Below are 23,980 nucleotides of genomic sequence, written 5' to 3'. Positions count from 1 at the left end.
TTCTAAAAGACAAACATAATGAATTATCAAGTCTTATACACGAACAGTGGAATCGTTTTAGAAGGGCAAGAGGCATGAACATTGGAGATTGAACCAACGACTCTAATTAAATATAATTGAAATAATTAGCATATTTACATAAATATCCATGTTTAATTTGAGAGAGGTGTACAATGGATTATTGAATGACAAAATTATCCTCCTGCAAAAACTCTCCCTTTATAGATAGATAGATATCTATATCTATCTATATATATATATATATATATATATATTATATAAAAGAGAAGTTTGGCAACAAGGAGGGTAAAATAGTCATGACTCATGAATGAATATTTTACCGTGGGTCTTTATGTAATGGCTTAATAGCACCTTTGGTCCCCACGAATGTGGTTCGTGCAAAATGAACCCCTAAACTTTAAAAATAGAATTTTTGGTCCCCAACGTTATACTCCGTCAATAGTTTTAGTCCCTTTTCCATTTATCGTAAAAAAACTAACGGTTTTGGGACCAAAACTTTAATTAAACTAAAAAAATCCAGAAACATGTTGATCATCATGTTCATATATGATCTTCATCTTCAGCCTCTATCATCTTCAAACCTAAAAACCCCAAGTTTAAAAACCTGAATTACAAATAGAACTCAGAAATTAAAACTTAAAATACCTACACTTTATCCTCTCCGTCAATAAAAACCAAGAATGTTTGTAGATGTGAGGAAACCAGAAAAAAAATCCAGGCTTGAAGAAGCATATAAAACCCAAAAACCATAAGCCACCAAAACCAAATTTAATTTCTCCCAATCAAACTTTGGTGGGTTCCATTTCTCATAAAACCCAAAAACCATAATTCATGATAAATCAGTGACAATTTGGTTAAGGTTTATGTAACAAACCAAAAGGTTAGTTATTTTGTATATATTGTAGTTTCTTCTTTGAAGTTTGGTGAAGAGGAACCACAAGTATCATGTTGGGGTATGTACAAAGATTATTCATAGAGTGTAGATGGAGGGACATGGAGGAATGTGACCCTCCAACGCAACTTCTCCTGGCAAGTTTGTTGTTAAGTTGAAATTTGCTGCAGAATGAGTTCCCTTGTACTTGTCATTTTTGTTGTGATCGTCGATTGAACAAGTAGTCAAGGATCTAAGGTTCGATTAATAAGGAAGGTTCAATATGCTTCCTAATACGCGTCTAAAATGCATTATAAATACCCCCATTTCACTATCATTTTACACTCATTTTATGCACTTACAAATTAGAACTCACGTGCTTTCAAGTGTATTTGCATAATGCAGGTGAAAATAGTAACAAAGTAGAAAATGATGAAAAATGAGTAAATAAGGATGCCAAATGTGGACTTTGGCGAGTTGACAAAGAACCACGATGGTGATGACTTCAAGCCACGACCATGTTGAGACAAAATAGGAGTCCATGATCATGCATCACTCCAACATACTTATAGTGGCATAATCAAAGCCAACACGACCATGTTACCTAACCCGCGATTGAGCCAACTCGAGCCACAAGAAGGAAACGCTCAAACAAGCCAACACGACAGTACCACCGACGCTGATAGAGCCTCAGGGAAAACCTTAATACCTTAATTCTCAATAAAAGGAGGTCAAAACACATGAGCTTAAGAGGAGAATATCAAGAGAAAATCACCATAACACAATAAAGAGAGAATAGCGATCGGAAGCACAAAGAGGCAGCAACAGAAAAAGATAATGCGCAACAGTAGAGGAGAAGGGATCAGGAACACCGAATTCATTCATCGTGTCTATAAGATGATCTTAGATAGTAGGGATATGTTGGTTTGTAATTTAATTATTATGAGTAGGTAAATCTCCTCTCTTAGGGTTGCAATGTAGGATATGATTTGAAATCCGATTTATTATATATGTTTATCTTTTAGAGTCGGTTTTACTGTTCAATTAGTGATTATATTTTAAGTGCTTATTTCATATGGAGTAATTAATCATATAACTAGTAATTGATTAGACCCTAATCAGAGGTATTAATTACGGAACCATAAGAAAGAATGAACATATGAGAATCAATAATAACTCCCTCCTAACTACAAGCTTTAGGATTAATTTTTGGATGTTTCTAACTTCCTATGAAATTAGGTAGTGAAATACTTATAGGTAACTTTTATGCACTTCATGATTGCTTTCACTTATCACATTACAATGATGCTTGCTTGTAAGCTAATGCAGTTGAGGAGGACTATTAGCAATAACTTAGCGGTGAGCTAGCTTTATAAGAAGGTATGGTTGACACAATAATGAAACTAGGATTGCCATATATAATAACGAGGGGAGATATTTCAAAAATCATTGCAGTTCTGATGCTTTCTCTATTGTAATCTCTAATTTATTATCTAACAACTTGAATGTTTTTAACGCAAAACAACCTTCAAACTTCAAACCGTAACTTTGATTCACTTCTAGGAAGTCACAGTTTCCTAGTCCCTTGGGTGCGATAACCTGGGGCTTCAATCTTATATTACTTTGGCGATAGGGTGCACTGGCCACAAAAGCGTGTATAATTTTAACAATACACATCCTAGTTAGCTAACTCAATATTAGTAAAGAAGGCAAACCAAAAGTCGCGAATATTTATAGACTATAAAGATCTAAATAAAGTCTATTAGAAAGATCGATTCTCTCTCCATAATATTGATAAGTTGATGAATAATTCTACTTTTTCATCTTCATGTTGTGGTTAAAACCAAATTCACGGACGAGAAAAACCAGGTTTCATAGAAGATCTTTTGTTATAAGATGATGTCGTTCGGCCTTAAAAATGTTGGAGCTACTTATCAGACGACACAACAATAAAACACATAATTAATGACAATTTTTTATTGGCGGCTTGAAAATCAGTCGTAATTTTTTGTTGTTATCAACATCAGGTATTTTCTAAAAACATAAGTTTTTGATGGTTAAGACCGTCGTCGTTAATTTGACATTAAGTATATTTTTTCGTGGGGGGAGGGGGATTAGGTTTTCCTCATTATAATGAAATTACCGCGTAATTACTTACGACCTTGGCCTAGTGGGCTTGAAAAAAGTTCGAACATTAGTTACCAACTGGACTGGGCGAGCCCCTAGAGGGGCAACGCCCAGGGTTCACACCGCCCGGTGGCGCCCTAAGCCAGTAGGGTTGGGCCTTGTTCAGCCAGGCCCACACGGCCCATTAAGGACCCTAGCATATGGGGGCCCAACACTACCTCTATAAATAGGTAGCAGATACCAATTGTAAGGGACTTTTGGCTCATTTTATGAATACACACATGAAATTCAGTTATTCTCTCTCTCTAGGGATTACACCCTTTCTTAATGTTCTTATCCGGAACATTTTGGCGCCGTCTGTGGGGACTGTAAACTTTCTACTCCCATTCACGTGGATTGATTGTGCATGAAGTTACCTCTGATTGTGATTAGGCAATTCTCTGGTTTTCTGATTTTGATTCTGTGACTAGTGATTGGTTTTCCGATCGAGTTTGCATCGTTTCTGGTTTGGATGGAGACTCGACGCAGGAGGCAACATCATTCACCAATGCGACAGCGGATTTCGCCGCCTCGGCGGCCTCATCGTGTGGTCCTGGATTCTCCGGTACGAACGACAGGAGTACAATCGCCTTCTCCTCCTCCATCGCCTTCACAGGTGGGATCTCTGGAGCGCTCACCAGAGAATTCACCTGCTCCGGAACAACAACCGGCGGTGACACAGGAGCAATGGCGCCATTTGATGCGCAGCATTGGCAACATCCAGCAGCGGAATGAGCATCTACAGGCTCAGTTAGATTTCTACCGCCGCGAGCAGCGAGATGATGGAAGCAGAGAAGCAGATTCCGTGGCTGAGTTCCGTCCGTTCTCGGAAGATGTCGAGAGTGTGGCGATTCCGGATAACATGAAAACGTTAGTTTTGGATTCTTACAGCGGAGATTCCGATCCGAAGGATCATCTTCTGTATTTTAATACGAAGATGGTGATAATTGCGGCGTCAGATGCGGTGAAGTGCAGGATGTTTCCATCGACGTTCAAATCGACGGCGATGGCGTGGTTCACAACTTTGCCGCGAGGATCGATTTCAAATTTCAGAGGCTTCTCATCCAAGTTTCTAGTGCAATTCTCGGCAAATAAGAATCAGCCGGTGACGATCAATGACCTATACAATATTCGCCAGCAGGAACGGGAGTCACTAAAAGAGTACATGGCAAGGTACAGCGCGGCGTCGGTAAAGGTAGAGGACGAGGAGCCTCGAGCTTGTGCTTTAGCATTTAAAAACGGTTTGCTGCCGGGAGGGTTGAACAGCAAATTGACACGTAAGCCGGCGCGCTCGATGGAAGAGATGCGTGCTCGTGCCAGCACTTATATTCTCGACGAGGAGGACGACGCTTTCAAAAGAAAGCGCGCGAAGTTGGAAAAGGGCGACACATCGCCCAAGCGCGCGAAAAAAGATAGGAGCGGCGAAGATAAGGGGGATGGCAAGCAGCAGAGACCAGGTAAGGGGAAGTCGGTATTCAAACCGACCAAGGAACAGTTGTATCCACGGCGCGATGATTATGAACAACGTCGGCCTTGGCAATCTAAGTCTCATCGCCAGCGGGAGGAAACTGATATGGTAATGAACACAGATTTATCGGATATGCTCCAAGGGGCGAGGGACGCAAATCAAGAAAGCTGATCAGGTTTCGAAAAGGAAAAAAGAAAAACAGCGATAAAAGGAGAAGTTTCAGATCGAGAACAACAAAGAGACTGATGAGGAGTAGATCAGTGGCAATGCGGAGGGGAAAGAACAAGGTGCGTTCACGAGAGAATGACAGATCGAGATTCAGCGTGAAGGCGCATCCAGCGATGGCAGATCGGAGCAACATGGTTCAGACCGACAATGAAGAACGTCAACAGAGGTGAAGCTTCAGATCGAGGAAGCATGTAGGCAAGGGAGAGCAGATCGGTAATGACGAAGAAAAGAACAAAGGCGAGGAATCTGTCTAGAGCACAATACATGAGGAGCAGAACCAATCCCGAGACGTTGGAATTCTGGCGGGCACGCTTTTGCTTTGGCGGGCACGTGTTGAAGTTAGGCGGTGAGCAAATTCTGGCGAGCAAGTGTCGACGGCGTTGAAGTTAGGCGGTGAGCAAATTCTGGCGAGCACGTGTTGGCTTTGGCGAGCACGTTTTGAAGGTAGGCGGCGAGCTAGTGTTGTTGGCGATGGAGTTCGACGGCGAGAGAATGTCGTTGGCGTTGGAATCTAGCAAGCACGTTTTACTCCGGCGGCGGAATTCTGGTGGGCACGTTTTGTTTTGGCCATGGAAGTTTGGCGAGTAAAGCGTTGCTATGGTTAAGATCGCTGGCCAACAAATTTTCCAATTCCTTCAAACTTTTCCTCCCTCCATCTTTCATTTGATTCCCTTCTCAGTTGTTGTATTTCCTAATTTTCTTATTTTGAAGTTGATATTAGAAGTTATATTGTCTTCACTGGTTTTGATTCAGACAGAGAGGAGCAAATCGGATCAAAGAGAAGGAGTGGGTGAATTGAGGCACACCATTAAAGTTTTGTGAAACTTGGAAGACTCTTCCATAAGCGGTTTGTTATTGGGTGGGACAAGCTCCTGATGGCGCGATTTAGTTACAAAGTGAAACAAGTTTCACGATGAACTAAATTAGCCCCGGAAAAGCCCACGTAACAACCGGATTCATTGGCGATGTGTGGGGTACAAATTGTCCATTCTACTGAGCACCGCTTTGGTAATCCAACTGGCCATTGGAACCCAAAGCACTTTGAGTCCCGAAATGGGACGATCACACCAAGGGTGGCGACCTACCGCTAGGGTGGTGACCTCATGCCAAAGGGTGGCGACCAAACGCTATGGGTGGCGACATGTAAGACTCAGTTTTTAGACACACAAAAGTCGCCAAAAGGGTGGCGACCTCACGCTAAGGGTGGCGACCTACCGCAAGAGGGTCGCGACCTACCGCAAGAGGATGGCGACCTACCGCTAAAGGGTCGCGACCTACCGCCAAAAATGAGGGTAGCGACCTACCGCAAAATGGTGGCGACCTACCGCAAGAGGGTCGCGACCTACCGCCAAAAAATGAGGGTAGCGACCTACCGCAAAATGGTGGCGGCATTACGCTGAGAGTGGCGAGCAAGTCAAACTAATTTCTTATAAGGCTAAAGCAAGATGGTGATGGCGATGCGGCAAGTGAGGACACTCCTACTCCTCATGACTTGGACACAGAGTCTGGTGGACTTGTAGACTATGGCGAGTGAAGGAGCATGCGTGCTGGGCGGATCTTCTCCTAGGGACGATGCGGCGGCGACTTCAGCTTGAAGACACATTGTGCTCTCATGCTTCGAGCTCGGTGTCTTGTGGACTGGTTGAGTCCCTTCACCATATTAGGGGACTCGCCCAGGAAGCAACTTGATCCATGAAGATGCTACGAGGGGCGGATGCGGGAGAGATTGGCGGGAGACCATGTCACCAGGCGAGCCAGCTTCTATTCAGCGAGTCACGTCATATGAGGCGGGCCACCACGACTCCTTAATCTTGTAGGCGTTTGTACACCATCTTTCTAGGTCCCGCGTCAATCGGAGATTCATGTATTTGCGTATTTCCTTGCGCTATTGGCGGTTTGTGTTTCATTTGCGCCGTGTCGGCGACCTACACGCTTTATACATTCTTTGTTGATCCCGCCAAGTAGCGTGGCTAGGTGATCTTCTAGGCGGGGAAGCTATTGCAACTAGACGCTTGGGAATAGTTCCTGCGCGTTGGTCGAAACCGCCAGCCGAGGAACGCCGTACCAAGTGGAAAGTGGCAACGGGCGACCTGCTAGGGGGATCACAAGGGGGACAGAGATTGACGGTCACATTTTGGAGACACACTTCGCTCTCCTGCTTCGAGCTTGTGGACTTGCGGACCAAGGGCGCTCGCCCTTCATCTTTTCACGCCATGTTGGCGACTTGGATTTTTGCATACACGATGGATAAGCATTAGGCAGTTATGTTATAGTTTTCTTAAAGACACACTTAGCTCTCATGCTTCGAGCTCGGTGTCTTGTGGACTTGTGGACTGGGCGAGCCCCTAGAGGGGCAACGCCCAGGGTTCACACCGCCCGGTGGCGCCCCAAGCCAGTAGGGTTGGGCCTTGTTCAGCCAGGCCCACACGGCCCATTAAGGACCCTAGCATATGGGGGCCCAACACTACCTCTATAAATAGGTAGCAGATACCAATTGTAAGGGACTTTTGGCTCATTTTATGAATACACACATGAAATTCAGTTATTCTCTCTCTCTAGGGATTACACCCTTTCTTAATGTTCTTATCCGGAACACCAACGGTTAAAGCCATAATTAATTTCTATCTAGTGGAGCAGTGTTTAGCTCTTTTATGAATTCTAAATGTTTTTTTTTTTTGATGAAATCATAATAATCAACAAAGAATTAGAATTCACCTAAACCATTAGCATCTTCTAGAGTAAGATCTTAAGCATAAAAAACCTTTAACATCAGAATGCATTCAACACAATATTTTTGTATTGCACATGAGGCTTCTTGGGAACTTGACTTCCAAGATGTTTCTTCTTAATCATCTGACTTCTTATGACGTATTACTCCCCTCGTAACTATATTTCACCGTGAAACAAATTTCTTAACTTGAAGCTAACATCAGTATGAACATTCTTCTTCCACAAATTGACAATTTAATGTACAATTTCATTAGATCTTTATCTTAATCCATAATTAATTTCTTTAGCACAAGACTTCAAAACTTTCTACATACTGTCTAATTGCTTTTTCCACAAATGGCTTGTCAAAACTTTGATAAAGAACAAGAGATATTTCTGAAATCTTGTGACAAGAATTTGCTACTTCAATAAGTGAATCCCTTTCTTTAGAATCACTGATCCACAACTAATTCTCTTTGATACTATTGAACTTGATGTACTTTTTGTATATAAATAGAATAAAGTATGCTTAACTTTTTTAAAAAATGCGTTACATCATGCAAGTTAAGCACATAAAGTGACAATTAAGTGTAATTTTCTAAAAAACTGAGGTGCAAGTATATGTAACGAGTGCTAAATTTAGAGATATAAGCGTACTTATTCCTTTTTTCTCGAAAAATTTAAACTAACATAGAATACGGATATAGAATTGTAGCTCTTGTTGTTCTAAGACCTTATTAGTGTTTAGAATTTCAAAGGATTGAATCTAAGAGTTAATATTACTATGACTTATCTAAAACGATTATTAATAATAGAAGATAATACATATACATTCATATGCTATCCTTTTTGAACTTAATTAACAACGCGTTTCCAGTGAGAGCTAGACGTTTAATTCCACCATTCTCTTGATATACTCCAACATCTTTGCAAGATGTGTTAGCGATATCACTACAAAAAACAAACTTGTAGAGAGCACCAATGGACTCAATTTTGAAGGTTCCCGTCTTAATTTGGTGACTGGGGTAATCTTTAGCACTACCGACAGCTACATATGGCACTTTAGCCGATTTATCATAGATAACAATCCAAGAAGAAGAACCATTATATTTAGGAATGTTGGTGAAATTTACCGATACAATGTCATCGGTAAGGATGGCCTTTGTTGAATTGGAGTCTGTAAATGTGACTGGCAAGGCGCTGCTAGAGAGAACAACAAGTAGTTGATTTTTCACCTCAGTTTTAGCAACCGTAACTCCGCCATGATTTTCAATTGACGGCAAGATAGAGTACTTGCTTGTAATATTCAAAACGTTGCCGTCTATGTCTTTAACAGTACCACCAGCAATGGCAAATTTCAGTTTTATGGTAAAGGTAAGGAGAAGGAAGAAGAGGTTAAGCAATGAAGAACTTGTCGTCATTGTGTGCTTCCAAGTCTAGGAGTGTGTCTGTGTATTTATTTATTGGGATGAGAAAATAGAGCTTTAGGAGTGTCTATTTATACATGGTTAAAACCATGTGAAAACAAGAAGAAAAAGATGGATATATAGATCCAACGGTGATGCTTAATTAAGGGATCCCAACTTCTTTCAATTTAATGGTATGGAGTTAAAAACTTTAAATTCATTTAATGGTATTTATGAGAGAAAAACAAAAATTGTTGACTTGAAATTGCACATGCTAGATAATAATACAAAAATTGAATGAATGATATTAAAGATTTAAAGTATATGAAATGACTACAATACCCAGACCTACCACCACACCTTAAAGCCTTTTACATAATGGCATGAGAAATAATTAATGAAAACAATAAAAGCGAGTTGAAAATTTTGAAATCATTTAATAATAGTTATGAAAGAGAGAGAGGTACAAGAAATAATTAATGATAGAATAAATATTGAGTTGAAAACCTTAAATTCATTTAATGATATTTACGAGTGAGAGAGAGCACGAAGACTTGAAATGGACCATGAGTTTGGATAGTTTTGTCTACAATGGTTTATATGCTAAGTGAACTACTTAAGTGAGTAGTGTTTTTACCCGTGCAGCGCACGGCGAAAAACGATTATGAAATTCTTACATTGATAACATCATCGTTTTGAGAATGAAAATGTAATCTTAAGACTTGAAATTGAATAGATTTGTTGTGATGAACATAAAATACAATTGAACCAAAATTGAAAAAATATCCACAACAATAAAATCTCAATTGAATCCAACAAAAGTCCAATATTACAGCAATACAATTTAGCAACAATTAGAGTTTCCTTATGCATTAGAGTTGTTGTTTGTTCTCCCACGTTGAGTTCAAATCTAATTTGGAAAATAATTAAAATAAGAAAAAAATTACAGCATGTTAATTACAATGCGCATGATACAAAAAATTATAATATATAACATAAAAATTCTAATCATTCATATGTTCTGGAATACTTCTTCGTACACGACATTCCGAAGGTAATTATATACTACCCCTTTGTCATCCACAATAAGTATCTACAACCTTTTTCTATATTTAACTCTCGATAAGGCTACATATAGCAGACCGTGCGTGAATACATGCCTAGGAAGATATAATCCAACATGGGATAAGGTTGGCTTTGGCTCTTATTTATAGTCATAACAAAACAGACAGTTATAGGGAACTGCCTTCTTGAGAATTTGAATGGAAGGCCAGTGTCAGGAGGAGTTAAGCTTAATCTAGGGACTGGTTTATCTGATTTGTACCTGAAAGAGCTGTTGCAACAATAATATACGGTGTCAAAGCAGTCACTATCAATCTAGTTTTATTACACAATCCAACAGACTGATCTAAATTCTGAATCAGCATGATATGAACCCCAACTTTCAGTACAATTCGGTGGTTTGAAATACCAGAGCATTTAACATCATTTATGAATTCAGAAGTGAACCATTCTGCATCTATATCAGAATCCTAATCTTCCACATAGAAGTATACTACTGCATTTAATTCATCATAAATACTATGATTATAAAAGAACAATTATAATAAGGATGTAGATACTCACTTTCAAACAAAAAAAAAAAAGATGTAGATACTCAAAAAATATAAATTCAAACATTCAATTATAATGTTTTGTTCTCATAGATCGATTTAATTTATATAAAAATTTTCGAGAAAAAAAGAATTAATTCAATTATGCACACATGTGATGTATAAAAGGAAGATTAAAATGCATATATTTGGACTTATTAGGTTGGAGACTTACAAACAAAACCAAAATACACATATATATATATATATAATTACTCATAAATTTAATTTAAAATTATGAACATTGCACCTAAATTATTTGAAAATAATTTTTTCTATTAGTTTTAATATGAAAGTGTATTCATGTTGAATTTTATTACCCATACACGGTGAATTTCACTCTTATTATTTAGACATGTACTAATACAATGATTCAAAACAAAATTGATATACTAAAATCAATATTTATCGATTTTTTTAGTTGCTAGAATTAAGGGACTTAAAAACATGAGTATTCAACAAAACAAAACCGCAACAATTATCACACAACCTGCAAAATTTCCTAAACTTATTAAAAAAATTATGAAGAATATACTAAAATTTTATGAAAAATTATACTTTTATTATGTTTAACATGATAGTATTTTCTTGTTAAAATGTTCCTCCTTGTAGGAGAATATTACCCTTGCAGTTTGTATAAAAAATAAAAGTTGACTATATTATTATGTTGAACAAATTTCCCATAATACTTTATTGTAAACCGGGGAAAAGTTGTTAAAATTTATTTGTATATTTATTTTAATGTGTTTCTCATCCAATAATATATATCATTTGCTGTAAAATAAACACTAATTTTTATGTGAACGTTTTTTTCATTCAAAATGTTCCTCCCATTGGGAGCTATTAACCTTGTAATTTAAATATAAATAATATAAATTATATATGCATTAAATTAATCTAATCTCAGTTTAAAAAAATGTCTTCTAATCTTTGCACGACATATTTTCATCATCAAATTATCACATATATATACAATTATATAATTATGAAAAAGTACTAAAATTATATTAGAATTTATCTTTAAATTAGTTTTAACTTAAATTTATTTTCATGTAAAATATTTCTCATGTGAGAATTTCTTACCGTGCAATTCAAATATTAAAAATTGTAACTATATATACATACTAATACTTTTAAATCTCAGTAAGACATTTTTAGTGTCAAATTGCTCTTGTAAATATCAGTTCTTGTGTTATATTTGTACTTAGGATAATATATTACTACATCCGTTGGAAGAGAAAGTTCACACGAATTAATGAAAAAAATTAATTGTGTTGATTTTCATAAAAGTATTATTTGTTTTCCTATTTCAACCTTTACAATGTATTTTATCTTGTTTCATTTATTGTTTGTGTAAAGACATTTCTAAGAAAAACATCAATAATATTAAAGTGGATATAGGAACAATTTTTTTTCTTCAAAGTGGACAACTAATAAGGAACAAAGGTAGTATTATTAAAGCCAATATATTACCAATTTTAAAAATCAATAAAAATAATAACCTTATTATATAATTGTAATTCTTTATAATTTTAGATAATTAGTTGTTATTAAAAAATAATTACTTTGAAATGAGTATTTCGTTTAAGAATAATCATTTTAAATTTTCTATTACCCGTATGTGTTTTTCAATATCATTAAAAAATGTTTGAAATGTGTTAGTCTTCTAAGATAAAAAACTTAAGATACTAATTATTGATTCTCGTGCATTATATTTTTCTATATAAATGTATTACCCAAAGTTACATGTTGTGTCATTTTTATATTTTCAAAACATTACTCATAAGTTTTTTTTGGTACATCTTAAAGATAAATTGCACCCGGCAGGAATCAATCTCTGGATCTCCCCCTACCTAACTCATATGTCTCCAGCTCCTACCACTTGAGCTATTACTTTCACAATCAAATTATAATTCTTCTGTATATATACCCTTAAATTATTTACACAGTTTGGGAAGAGTACTAAAATCAAATTAAAACATATTTTCTTTTAATTCCAACTTAAAAGTATTTTCATGTAAAATGTTCCTACCCGTATGAGCTTTATAATATGTAACTTAATCATAAATAAATAAAAGTTATATATGTTCATTTATTCCAATTCCCATCTAAAAATCATATTTATATATATATATATATATTTAACTTTAAACTTATGAAAAAAATCTCAAATTTATTGAAGTTTACTGTTTGTTATTTTCATATTGAAAATATTTTAATATAAATGTTCTTCCCTGTTTTTACATATTAAATTACATTTTTTTTACACTATATCATTGTGATTTCCTAAACTCTAAATAAATACGGATGGGTAAAAAAATTTAAATGATGCAATAATAATTCTCTTATATAAAATACTATGATATATTTATCAAAAAGCAAGAACATTTAACTAAAAATCGCAATAGATATCTCTGGTGGAAAAACACCACATTCCAGTAACGCATACAAAATTGTTGAATTTTAAAATCCAATCTATCTAATTGTTAACCGCCAAGAAAATTAAAAAACACAACTGAAAAATTTCAATAATTGACTTTTGGTTGGAGAAAATTTTCACGAAATTAATTCGTTCGTGACTCCAACATGAATAACGCGTGGATCATCTTTATGAATTCAAAACCAAACAAAATGATTCTCTGTAAGGTTATTCGCTTTTATGAATTTTTTCTACCATTCTTCAAGGTGCACTCAGACTCTCTCCTTAGGTTCCAAACCAATTCAAAGTAAAATCTCATGTTTTTATGATCTCGCAGAACCAAATTGTAATGCTTTGTATATCTACTCTTAAAAATATTTAAAAAGTCTAAAAAAAGTCAAGTGACGGCAGGGGCTGAAACCTCAGTATTATTCAAAATTTAGGGGTGTATGCAAAAGAAAATATTTAGAGGGGCCTAAACCAAAAAACCATAATTTTAGAGGGACCAAAAACAAATTTAAGCCAAAATTATATTAAAACATTTTCTATTAGTTTCAACTTGAAGGTATTTTCATACTAAATGTTCCTCTTCGTATCAGCCTTTTTTTATACTCCGTACAAATTTTGACTATATATTTTCTATCCCCGTGTGATAAATTACTCTCTCTCTCTCTCTAAAATTATATTGTTTGTTATTTTCAACTTGAAAATATTTTAATATAAATGTTCTTCCCTGTGGAGTCTATATTTTCCCAATCAAATTAAAATGATTTTGTATATCTACTCTTAAAATTATTTAAATTATATTAAAAATTTTGCTATTAGTTTCAACTTGAAAATATTTTCATGCAAATTGTTCCTCATGTAGGAGCCTTTTAGTATATAATTAATAAATATATACTAAATATGTTTATTCTTCTCCAATTCCCCCTAGGAGCCATATATTCACAATCAAATTAAAATATTTATGTATATTTACTCTTAAATCATTTAAAAAGTATAAGAAAAATACTAAAATTATAACAAAACATTTTCTATTAGTTTCAACTTGAAAGCATTTTCATGCAAATTGTTCATCCCCGTAGTTGGATTGTACTCCCTGCTTGAGAGTCTTGCTCTCAAGCATTTAGCTAATATACCTTTTGCTTTCTTAGAAAAACTTAAACAAAAATAAATATAACTGAAAATGTTCTCCCCTCTTGCTTCCCAATTTTCACAATTAAATTATATTGCTTCTATATATATTCTCTTAAAATCATTTATAAATAACATAAACTTATGTAGAAAATAACATAAACTTATGTATAAACTTATGTAACATAAACACTATAATTGAGTGCTTAAATTTATGCTTTCTTAATATCTACATCTTTATTTATTCCAATTTAAAGTATTTTCATGCAAAATGTTCCTCATGTTGGAGCTTTTTACTATATAATTAATAAGTATAGACTAAATATAGGCTAAAAATAGGTCTTCCCGTATGAGCTTTTTAACATAAATAAATATAGGCTAAAAATGTTATTTATTCCAATCTCCGTGTGACCATTTTTTAGTATCAAGATTTCATATTCTTATATATATATATATATATATATATATGTAAAATTAAGAAAAAAAATCTAAAATTAAATTTTTTTTTTGCTACTTTCAACTGGGATATATTTTAAAAATTATCCTCCACTTCTCATATTTAAATTTTTTAACACTTGGGTAAGGAAAATGCTGTAGGGCACGACCTTGGGGTTCGTGCACCACGCACGAAGCATTTTCTGGCGGTTTTAAACCGCCAGAAACCGTAGTTTTTCTTTTTATTTTGACAGTTGTAATTTTGTGGCGGTTATGAACCGCCAGAAACAGTAGCTTTGCTTTTTTTTTTTGCAGTTAAAACCGCCACAAAATTACTCTCGTGCATCACTCGTACCTACCCTCTCGTACTATATAGCATTGCTCCTTGGGTAATTGGTAATTAAACACCTTTTTTTTAAAAGCTCCATTTTCTTTTCTCCTTCACAATTCTCTCTCTTTTCAAGCCATATTTTCCACTGCCATCCACGTTAATGGACTGGGCGAGCCCCTAGAGGGGCAACGCCCAGCATGTAGCCCGCCCTGAGGCGGGGCCCTGGCCTTAAAATTGGGCCTTGATCTCGGAGGCCCAATTGACCCAATAGGTAGTACCCAAGCTCTATAAATAGGAGGTAGTTATCAATTGTAAAGGACTTTTGCTCATTTGATGAAATGACACATGAAATTCAGCATTCTCTCCCCCATTCTCCCTCTCATTCTCTCTCTCTAGCACAATCACTCTACTCTTAGGTAATATACCTTTCCTCAATGTTCATTCCCAGAATATTTGGCGCCGTCTGTGGGGACTGTAAACTTTCTACTCCCATTCACGTGGATTGATTGTGCAGGAAGTTATCTCTGATTGCGATTAAGCAATTCTCTGGTTTTCTGATTTTGATTCTGTGACCGGTGTTCGTTTTCCGATCGGGTTTGCGTCATTCCTACTTTGGATGGAGACTCGACGCAGGAGGCAGCATCATTCACCAGTGCGACAGCGAATTTCGCCGCCTCGGCGGCCTCATCGAGTTGTCCTGGATTCTCCGATACGAACGACGGGGGTACAACCGCCTTCTCCTCCTCCATCACCACCACCTCCTCCGTCGCCTTCGCAGGTCGGATCTCTGGAGCGCTCACCAGAGAATTCACCTGCTCCGGAGCAACAACCGGCGGTGACACAGGAGCAATGGCGCCATATGATGCGCAGCATTGGCAACATCCAGCAGCGGAATGAGCATCTACAAGCTCAGTTAGATTTCTATCGCCGCGGGCAACAGGATGATGGAAGCAGGGAGGCGGATTCTGTAGCCGAGTTCCGTCCATTCTCGGAGGACGTTGAGAGTGTGGCAATTCCGGATAATATGAAAACGTTAGTTCTGGATTCCTACAGTGGAGATTCTGATCCGAAGGATCATCTACTGTATTTCAACACTAAGATGGTGATAATTGCGGCATCGGATGCGGTGAAGTGCAGGATGTTTCCATCGACGTTCAAGTCAACGACGATGGCATGGTTCACGACTTTGCCGCGCGGATCGATTTCAAATTTCAGAGACTTTTCATCCAAGTTTCTGGTACAATTCTCGGCGAATAAGAATCAGCCGGTAACAATCAATGACCTGTACAACATTCGCCAACAAGATGGCGAGTCACTGAAGGAATACATGGCACGGTACAGCGCTGCATCGGTTAAGGTAGAAGACGAAGAACCTCGAGCTTGTGCTTGGCATTCAAGAATGGTTTGTTACCGGGAGGGTTGAACAGCAAGTTGACACGCAAACCGGCACGTTCGATGGAAGAGATGCGTGCTCGAGCCAGCACTTATATCCTAGATGAAGAGGACGATGCTTTCAAAAGAAAGCGCGCGAAACTGGAAAAAGGCGACACGTCACCCAAGCGCGCGAAAAAAGATAAGAACGACGAAGATAAGGGGGATGGCAAGCAGCAGAGACCAGATAAGGGGAATGCGGTATTCAAACCGACCAAGGAACAGTTGTATCCACGGCGCGATGATTATGAACAACGCCGGCCTTGGCAATCTAAGTCTCATCGCCAGCGGGAGGAGACCGATATGGTGATGAACACAGATTTATCGGATATGCTCCGAGGGGCGAGGGACGCAAATCTAGTGGATGAGCCGGAGGCCCCAAAATATCAGCCACGGGACGCCAATCCCAAGAAGTGGTGTGAGTTCCATCGGTCCGCCGGGCACGATACGGACGACTGTTGGACTTTGCAGCGGGAGATTGATAAGTTGATTCGGGCGGGGTATCAAGGGAATCGCCAAGGTCCGTGGCGCAACGGTGGCGATCAAAACAAAGCGCATAAGCGAGAGGAGGAACGAACGGACAATAAGGGTAAGAAGAAGCAAGAATCAGCGGCTATCGCCACAAAAGGGGCCGATGACACGTTCGCTCAACTCTCAAGACCGCCCGTAGGGACCATAAACACCATCGCCGGAGGATTTGGCGGCGGTGGCGACACCCATGCGGCGCGAAAGCGTCATGTTCGTGCAGTTAATTCGGTTCATGAAGTTGCTTTCGGATTCGTGCACCCTGACATCACAATCTCGATGGCAGACTTTGAGGGGATAAAACCCCACAAGGACGACCCGATAGTGGTGCAATTAAGGTTGAATAGTTTCAACGTCAGAAGGGTATTTCTGGATCAGGGTAGTTCGGCTGATATTATCTATGGTGACGCATTCGACAAGTTGGGACTAACTGACAATGATCTAACTCCGTATGCGGGAACCCTGGTGGGTTTTGCAGGTGAGCAAGTGATGGTGCGAGGATACATTGATCTAGACACAATATTCGGGGAAGATGAGTGTGCCAGGGTTTTGAAGGTAAGATATCTGGTTCTCCAGGTGGTGGCATCTTACAATGTCATCATCGGGCGAAATACATTGAATCGCCTTTGTGCTGTAATCTCAACAGCCCACTTGGCGGTCAAGTATCCGCTGAGCAGTGGAAAGGTTGGAAAGCTGAAGGTGGACCAGAAGATGGCGAGGGAATGTTATAATAATTGCCTTAACTTGTACGGCAAGAAAAGTGCGTTGGTCGGTCATAGATGTTATGAAATTGAAGCTTCGGATGAAAATCTTGACCCACGTGGCGAGGGGCGGGTAAACAGGCCCACGCCAATCGAGGAAACAAAGGCGCTAAAGTTTGGCGATCGCACTTTGAAGATTGGGACCAGACTGACGGACGAACAGGAGACGCGCCTGACAAAGCTCCTTGGGGAGAACCTAGATTTGTTTGCTTGGAGCTGCAAAGACATGCCCGGAATTGATCCAAACTTCATCTGCCATCGGTTAGCATTGAATCCAAGTGTCAAGCCAGTTTCACAACTCAGGAGGCGCTTGGGTGGCGACAAGGGGAAGGCAGTGCAACAGGAAGTTGACAAGCTGCTGACGGCAGAATTCATCAGGGAAGTGAAATATCCGACGTGGTTGGCGAACGTCGTAATGGTAAAGAAGGCGAACGGGAAATGGCGGATGTGCGTGGATTACACAGACTTAAACAAAGCATGTCCAAAGGATTCGTATCCCCTTCCCAGCATTGATAGTCTCGTTGATGGTGCCTCGGGCAACGAACTGCTTAGCTTGATGGATGCTTATTCTGGCTATCATCAAATCCGCATGCACCCGGCAGACGAGGACAAAACAGCTTTCATGACCGCCAGAGTCAATTATTGCTATCGCACCATGCCGTTTGGACTAAAGAATGCTGGGGCGACCTACCAAAGATTGATGGATAGGGTGTTTGCTGGGCAGGTGGGAAGAAACATGGAGGTTTACGTTGATGATATGATTGTTAAATCAGTACATGGTTTGGACCATCATCAAGATCTAGAGGAAGCATTTGGCGAGATAAGAAAGCACAATATGCGCCTCAACCCGGAGAAATGCTCTTTTGGTGTTCAGGGTGGCAAGTTTTTAGGATTCATGCTCACATCCAGAGGAATAGAGATAAACCCAGATAAATGCAAGGCGATTCAGCAGATGAAAAGCCCTTCTAATGTGAAAGAGGTCCAACGTTTAAGAGGGCGAATAACAGCTTTATCTCGGTTTCTTCCTAAATCTGGTGACAGATCTTTCCCTTTTTTCAAGTGTCTTCGCAAGAATGTTGCATTTGAGTGGACGGTGGAGTGTGAGGAAGCTTTTGTTCGCCTCAAGGAGCTCCTGTCATCACCGCCAATTTTGTCAAAACCAATACAGGGACACCCGCTGCACTTGTATCTTGCTGTGAGTGGTAGCGCTCTGAGTTCGGTGATACTACAGGAGATAGATGGCGAGCATCGAATTGTTTATTTTGTTAGTCATACACTCCAGGGCGCAGAGGTCAGATACCAGAAGATTGAGAAGGCGGCGTTGGCGGTCCTCGTCACCGCCCGTCGGTTGAGACCTTATTTTCAGAGTTTCCCAGTGAAGGTGCGGACGGATTTGCCCTTGAGACAAGTGTTACAAAAACCGGATTTGTCAGGTAGATTGGTCGCTTGGTCGGTTGAATTGTCGGAGTATGGGTTGCAATATGATAAGCGGGGCGCGGTTGGTGCGCAGTCACTAGCTGATTTTGTGGTCGAGTTGACTCCATATCGGTTTGAAAGAGTGGACACTCAGTGGACTCTCTTCGTGGATGGATCCTCCAATAGTAGTGGCAGTGGCGCGGGAGTAACGTTAGAAGGGCCGGGGGAACTAGTATTGGAGCAATCGTTGAAATTCGAGTTCAAAGTAACGAACAACCAGGCTGAATATGAAGCTCTCATCGCCGGATTGAAGTTGGCGCGGGAAGTGAAGATCGAGAGTTTGTTGATAAGAGCAGACTCACAATTGGTGGAAAATCAAGTGAAGGGAACTTTCCAGGTCAAAGATCCCAATCTGATCAAGTACCTCGAGCGGGTGAGATATTTGATGACACTTTTTCAAGAGGTCGTGGTAGAGTATGTTCCTCGGGCAGAAAATCAGCGGGCGGACGCACTGGCCAAATTGGCAAGCACACGGAAGCCCGGCAACAACAAAAGTGTGATTCAGGAAACGCTGGCGTACCCAAGCATTGAAGGCGAGCTCATGGCATATGTAAACAGGGGGGCGACATGGATGGGTCCCATAATATCTATCTTGGCGGGGGACCCAGCGGAAGTGGAGCAATGCACGAAGGAACAACGGCGGGAGGCGAGCCACTATACTCTCATTGACGGACACTTGTATCGCCGTGGTTTTTCAACGCCGTTGTTAAAATGCGTACCGCCAGAGAAGTACGAGGCGATAATGTCTGAGGTACATGAAGGAGTGTGTGCGAGCCACATCGGGGGAAGGTCTTTGGCTTGCAAGGTGTTGAGGGCGGGTTTCTACTGGCCCACCCTCAGGAAAGATTGTATGGACTTCGTGAAGCGATGCAAGAAATGTCAAGTGTTTGCGGATTTGTCTAAGGCACCGCCAAAAGAGTTGGTAACGATGAGCGCCCCATGGCCTTTCGCCATGTGGGGTGTGGACTTAGTTGGACCTTTTCCGACCGCCAGGGCGCAAATGAAGTTCATATTAGTAGCGGTGGACTACTTCACTAAGTGGATTGAGGCCGAGCCCCTGGCCAAGATTACTTCTGCGAAGATAGTCAATTTCTACTGGAAGCGTATTGTTTGCAGGTTCGGGATCCCAAGGGCGATCGTATCCGACAACGGGACCCAGTTTTCAAGCAGCCAAACAAGGGAATTTTGCAAGGAAATGGGCATACAGATGAGGTTCGCCTCTGTAGAGCATCCGCAGACGAACGGGCAAGTGGAATCTGCAAACAGGGTAATCCTACATGGACTAAGGCGACGGCTTGAGGAGGCTAAGGGAGCTTGGCTGGATGAACTTCCGGTGGTGCTGTGGTCGTACAACACCACTGTGCAATCTACTACAAGGGAAACCCCCTTTAGAATGACCTATGAGGTAGATGCCATGTTGCCGGTGGAGATTGACAATTTTACATGGCGGACTCAACCAGATTTTGAAGGGGAAAATCAGGCCAACATGGCGATGGAGCTGATTCTTTTGGCAGAAACGCGTGACGAGGCGCACATTCGGGAAACGGCGATGAAGCAACGCGTGGCAGCCAAGTACAACAGCAGGGTTCGCGTCCGAGATATGCAGGTCGGCGACCTGGTCCTCAAGTGGCGATCAGGAGCCCCGGGAAACAAGCTGACTCCCAACTGGGAAGGGCCCTATCGCATTGTCAAAGTTCTCGGTACCGGGGCCTATCACTTGGAAGAGCTTGATGGAAGGCGGTTACCCAGGTCGTTCAATGGTCTGAGCTTGCGCTACTATTATAGTTGATCGCAGGCGAGAAAGTGAACAAGGCGGAGTCGCCGAAGCTGGATATCCTTTAAATTTTTCTGAAAAGTGTCTTCAAATTCTCCAATGTATTGCTATAACAAAGCGTGCTCTTTTTCTCCGAAAGGAGTTTTTTAATGAGGCGCTCCATCAATAAAATAAAACGAAAATTCATGAAACTTGTGTCCAAAAATTCCAGGGATTCCCTGACGATCGGAATTGCCGATCGACATAAAGAATTACGGCGATCACTAAGTGGGACAAGCTTGATCCCCAAAGGGGCCTGCTGGAACCCTGATGGTGGCGGCGATTCCACAAATGGCCCTTGACGCCTGGGAATCACCCCCCGGAAAGTCTGATGTGATCGCCGGTCCCGTAAACGATGTGCTGGGTAAGTCTCGCCAGAATACGACGAGCATCGTTAACTAGGCAAAAGTCTTGGGACCCCCAAATGGCCATTGGGACCCAAGCATTGTAAGCCCCGAGCGGGCAAAGCCCTCAAGAATGGAGGCCATTTATCCCTTTGTGGAAAATGTTAAAGTCTTGGTGGGGAAATACCAAGCAACAAGTCCTAGTTAAAATTAACGCACAAAATCGTTAGGCGTAATTCAATCACATGACGCGTGAAAAAATAGCGCAAGATATAAGGTCGGCGAATGAATATTTGGCGAAAGCATTCCAACATGATTTACAAAATATCCAACGGCGATATAAAAGCTATGGCGAAAGGTTGCTTATATATATGAATGGCGGAAAAGTGCATTACAAGAGGGCGGAAAAGGCTAAGTGACATTAAAATTACATTATTCATTGTTTCTGTCTTTTTCTCCTATTTCTTCTTCTTCCTCTTCTTCTTCTTCAGTCGCCATCCAGAGGTGTTGGTCAATCAGGGGAGGATCGTCAGGACCAACCAGTCCTTCAGCGGTTATCTCTTTCATCACTCCCATAGCGCTGAAATCAAAGTTCGGGTACAAATGTTGGGCCTGATCTTTGGCGAGGTAGAAGCCGCGCTCGCGATTGTCAAGGGCAATGTCAGCGGCTTGTTCCCTCGCCTCAGTGGCTTTGGCTTTCTCCGTCGCCAGCTCGTCCTCTAGCCCTTTGATCTTTGCCAGTTGGGAGGCAATCTCAGCATCTTTTGTGGCGAGGGCCTCAGCATGAGCTTCGGTCGCTTTCTTGATCTCCTCGGACGTGGCCTGCGTCACCGCCTCCATATCAGACTTCGCCAAGGCCAAGGACTCAGCAAACTTTTTCTCTTGCTCCGCCAGCGCTTTCCTCACTAACTCCAGCTCAGCGCGCAATGTGGCGAGCTCTGACTCCTTCGCGACCAGCACCTCGCTTCTGGCGATCAGGTCCTTCTCAGCTTGCTCTTTTTCCTTCTTGCAAGCTTGAATACTTGCGTCAAGATCATCCGCTTCCTCCTTCATCAGCGCCAGCTGATCCTCCAGTTCGCCGATTTTAATCCCCGCCGTGCCAATCATCTTGTCGGCATAGACTTTGTCTTTTCCTGCCTGCGTCGCCAGTTTGTCGAAACGCTTTTCCCAAGCAGCGGCGGGTTCTTGATGCTTAGCACTTTCGGCCTTCAACCGCTCAGCTTCAACGGTGGCGGCGTTGAACTTCTTAAACGCGTGGGCAAAGATGCACCCAGCGCGTAGGAGACCAGCAAGAGTCTCCTCCTTGGTTTCATTAAGGCCCCGACTCAAAACTTCTTTTTCTATGACGTCACGGTTGAGGCCAGTAAGTAAGAATTCTGAGGGTTCAATGGCGTTGGGGAGCATATTATAATAGCTTGAAGAACCGCCCTCGGGAGCAGGAGCTTGCTCAATTCGAGCTGCTTCAGAGGTAATGGCAGCGCCAGGACAGGATTTTTCCCCTTGTTGAGGCGGGGAAGGCATGGAGCCTGCATCATGTGTTGGGGGCGGGCTAGGAGGTGCGTCTTGGCGAGAGGGAGACTTCGGGGTTTCATTTTCTTTTTCCTTCTCTCCAACGGGAGTGTCGGAAGACGCAACAGCTTTTGTGGCGTTGACGCCGGCGAGTTTCTCAACAGCTGAGGATTGAGAAATGTTGGTGGTTGTGGCACCGACGGAGGCAGCTGTGGCGCCAGCAGTGGACTCAGCGGCAACAGCGGCGGCCGCGCCGGCGGTCGCAGGAATAGAGGCTGGGACGGTGGTTGGCTCGGTAGCCGCGGCGACGGAGGCTTCAGTAACATTTTGGCCTTTAGGCGCAGCAGCAGTGGTGGGCTGAGCGCCAGGGTTGGAGGTGCCGGCGCCGGAGGAGGCTTTGACCAATTTTCTCCTCTTGGGAGCTTTGGCGCTCTCAGCTTGGTTCTCAGCACCGCCCCGCTTTTTCACGTCGCCCTCAGCGTTGAACTTTGGGGAAAAGCGAGCCATTCTCCTCTCGCGGGCCTTCAGGAGCTCGGCGTTCGTGAAGTTCATATCTTCTGCAACAATAAAAAAAAAGATCAGTGACAACACAGGAGACGAGAAAGAAAATGTCGATAATAAAAGTAAGCTATGGACAACCTAAGTATTTGGGAGTTCTTGAGAGGTCAGCGCCCTCAAGGACTGTTGTGCAGTCAAGGATAGGAAGCGGGGCAAGGAGATTTAGAAAGGCTTTGTCGTTGGCGGACAAAGATTCCTCTGAAGGATCGGTAATCCCATTGGGCTTCTCCGTCCAGTAAAGAGGGAAAAGGGCGGTCCCATCCCTAAGGGTGAAGGCCTCTGGGTAGGCGGGGTGAACCGCCACACGAAAGTACTTCCGCGCGAAGGAAGACTTCGCGTTACTTTTGTGGGGATGCAAGCACTTCCGGCCGGCCCGGGCCTTTAGGGAAATCCATCCTCTGTTTTTTATGGACTTGGGGTCAACATCGTAGAGGTAGAAGAAACTGGCGGGAGATGGGGCGATGCCAACCGCAGCGCATAAGATTTCAAAGCACCGAATGAAGGCCCAGGCGTTGGGGTGGAGTTGGCAGGGAGCCGCGTTGATGTCGCGGAGGACGGTTTGGACAAAGGGCGAGAAAGGAAGCCTGATTCCAAGCTCGCTAAACATGTATTCATACGCAAAGAAAAAGTGGGATCTCTTTACGTTGCCGTTTGGCTTATGAAGCCAGGGGCGATCCCCAGGACTGCAGATCCAGATCCTGAGTTTGGCGTTAAACTCATCGT

At 41.3% G+C, this 23,980-nt stretch overlaps 1 protein-coding gene across 1 annotated transcript; it reads right to left on the bottom strand.

The window, feature by feature from the left end:
- Positions 1–8,144: 8,144 nt before the first annotated feature.
- LOC130735475 (kunitz-type serine protease inhibitor DrTI-like) lies at positions 8,145–8,927 on the bottom strand. Its single transcript, XM_057587445.1, has one exon. It carries the CDS (start codon positions 8,882–8,884, stop codon positions 8,297–8,299), a length of 588 nt encoding a protein of 195 aa, XP_057443428.1. The 5' UTR covers positions 8,885–8,927; the 3' UTR covers positions 8,145–8,296.
- Positions 8,928–23,980: the final 15,053 nt, after the last annotated feature.

The sequence above is a fragment of the Lotus japonicus genome, chromosome 2 (genome assembly GCF_012489685.1).
Source record: "Lotus japonicus ecotype B-129 chromosome 2, LjGifu_v1.2".
Lineage (NCBI taxonomy): Eukaryota > Viridiplantae > Streptophyta > Magnoliopsida > Fabales > Fabaceae > Lotus > Lotus japonicus.
Note: the sequence above shows the minus strand (reverse complement) of the source record. Positions and strands in the feature narration are given on the sequence as shown.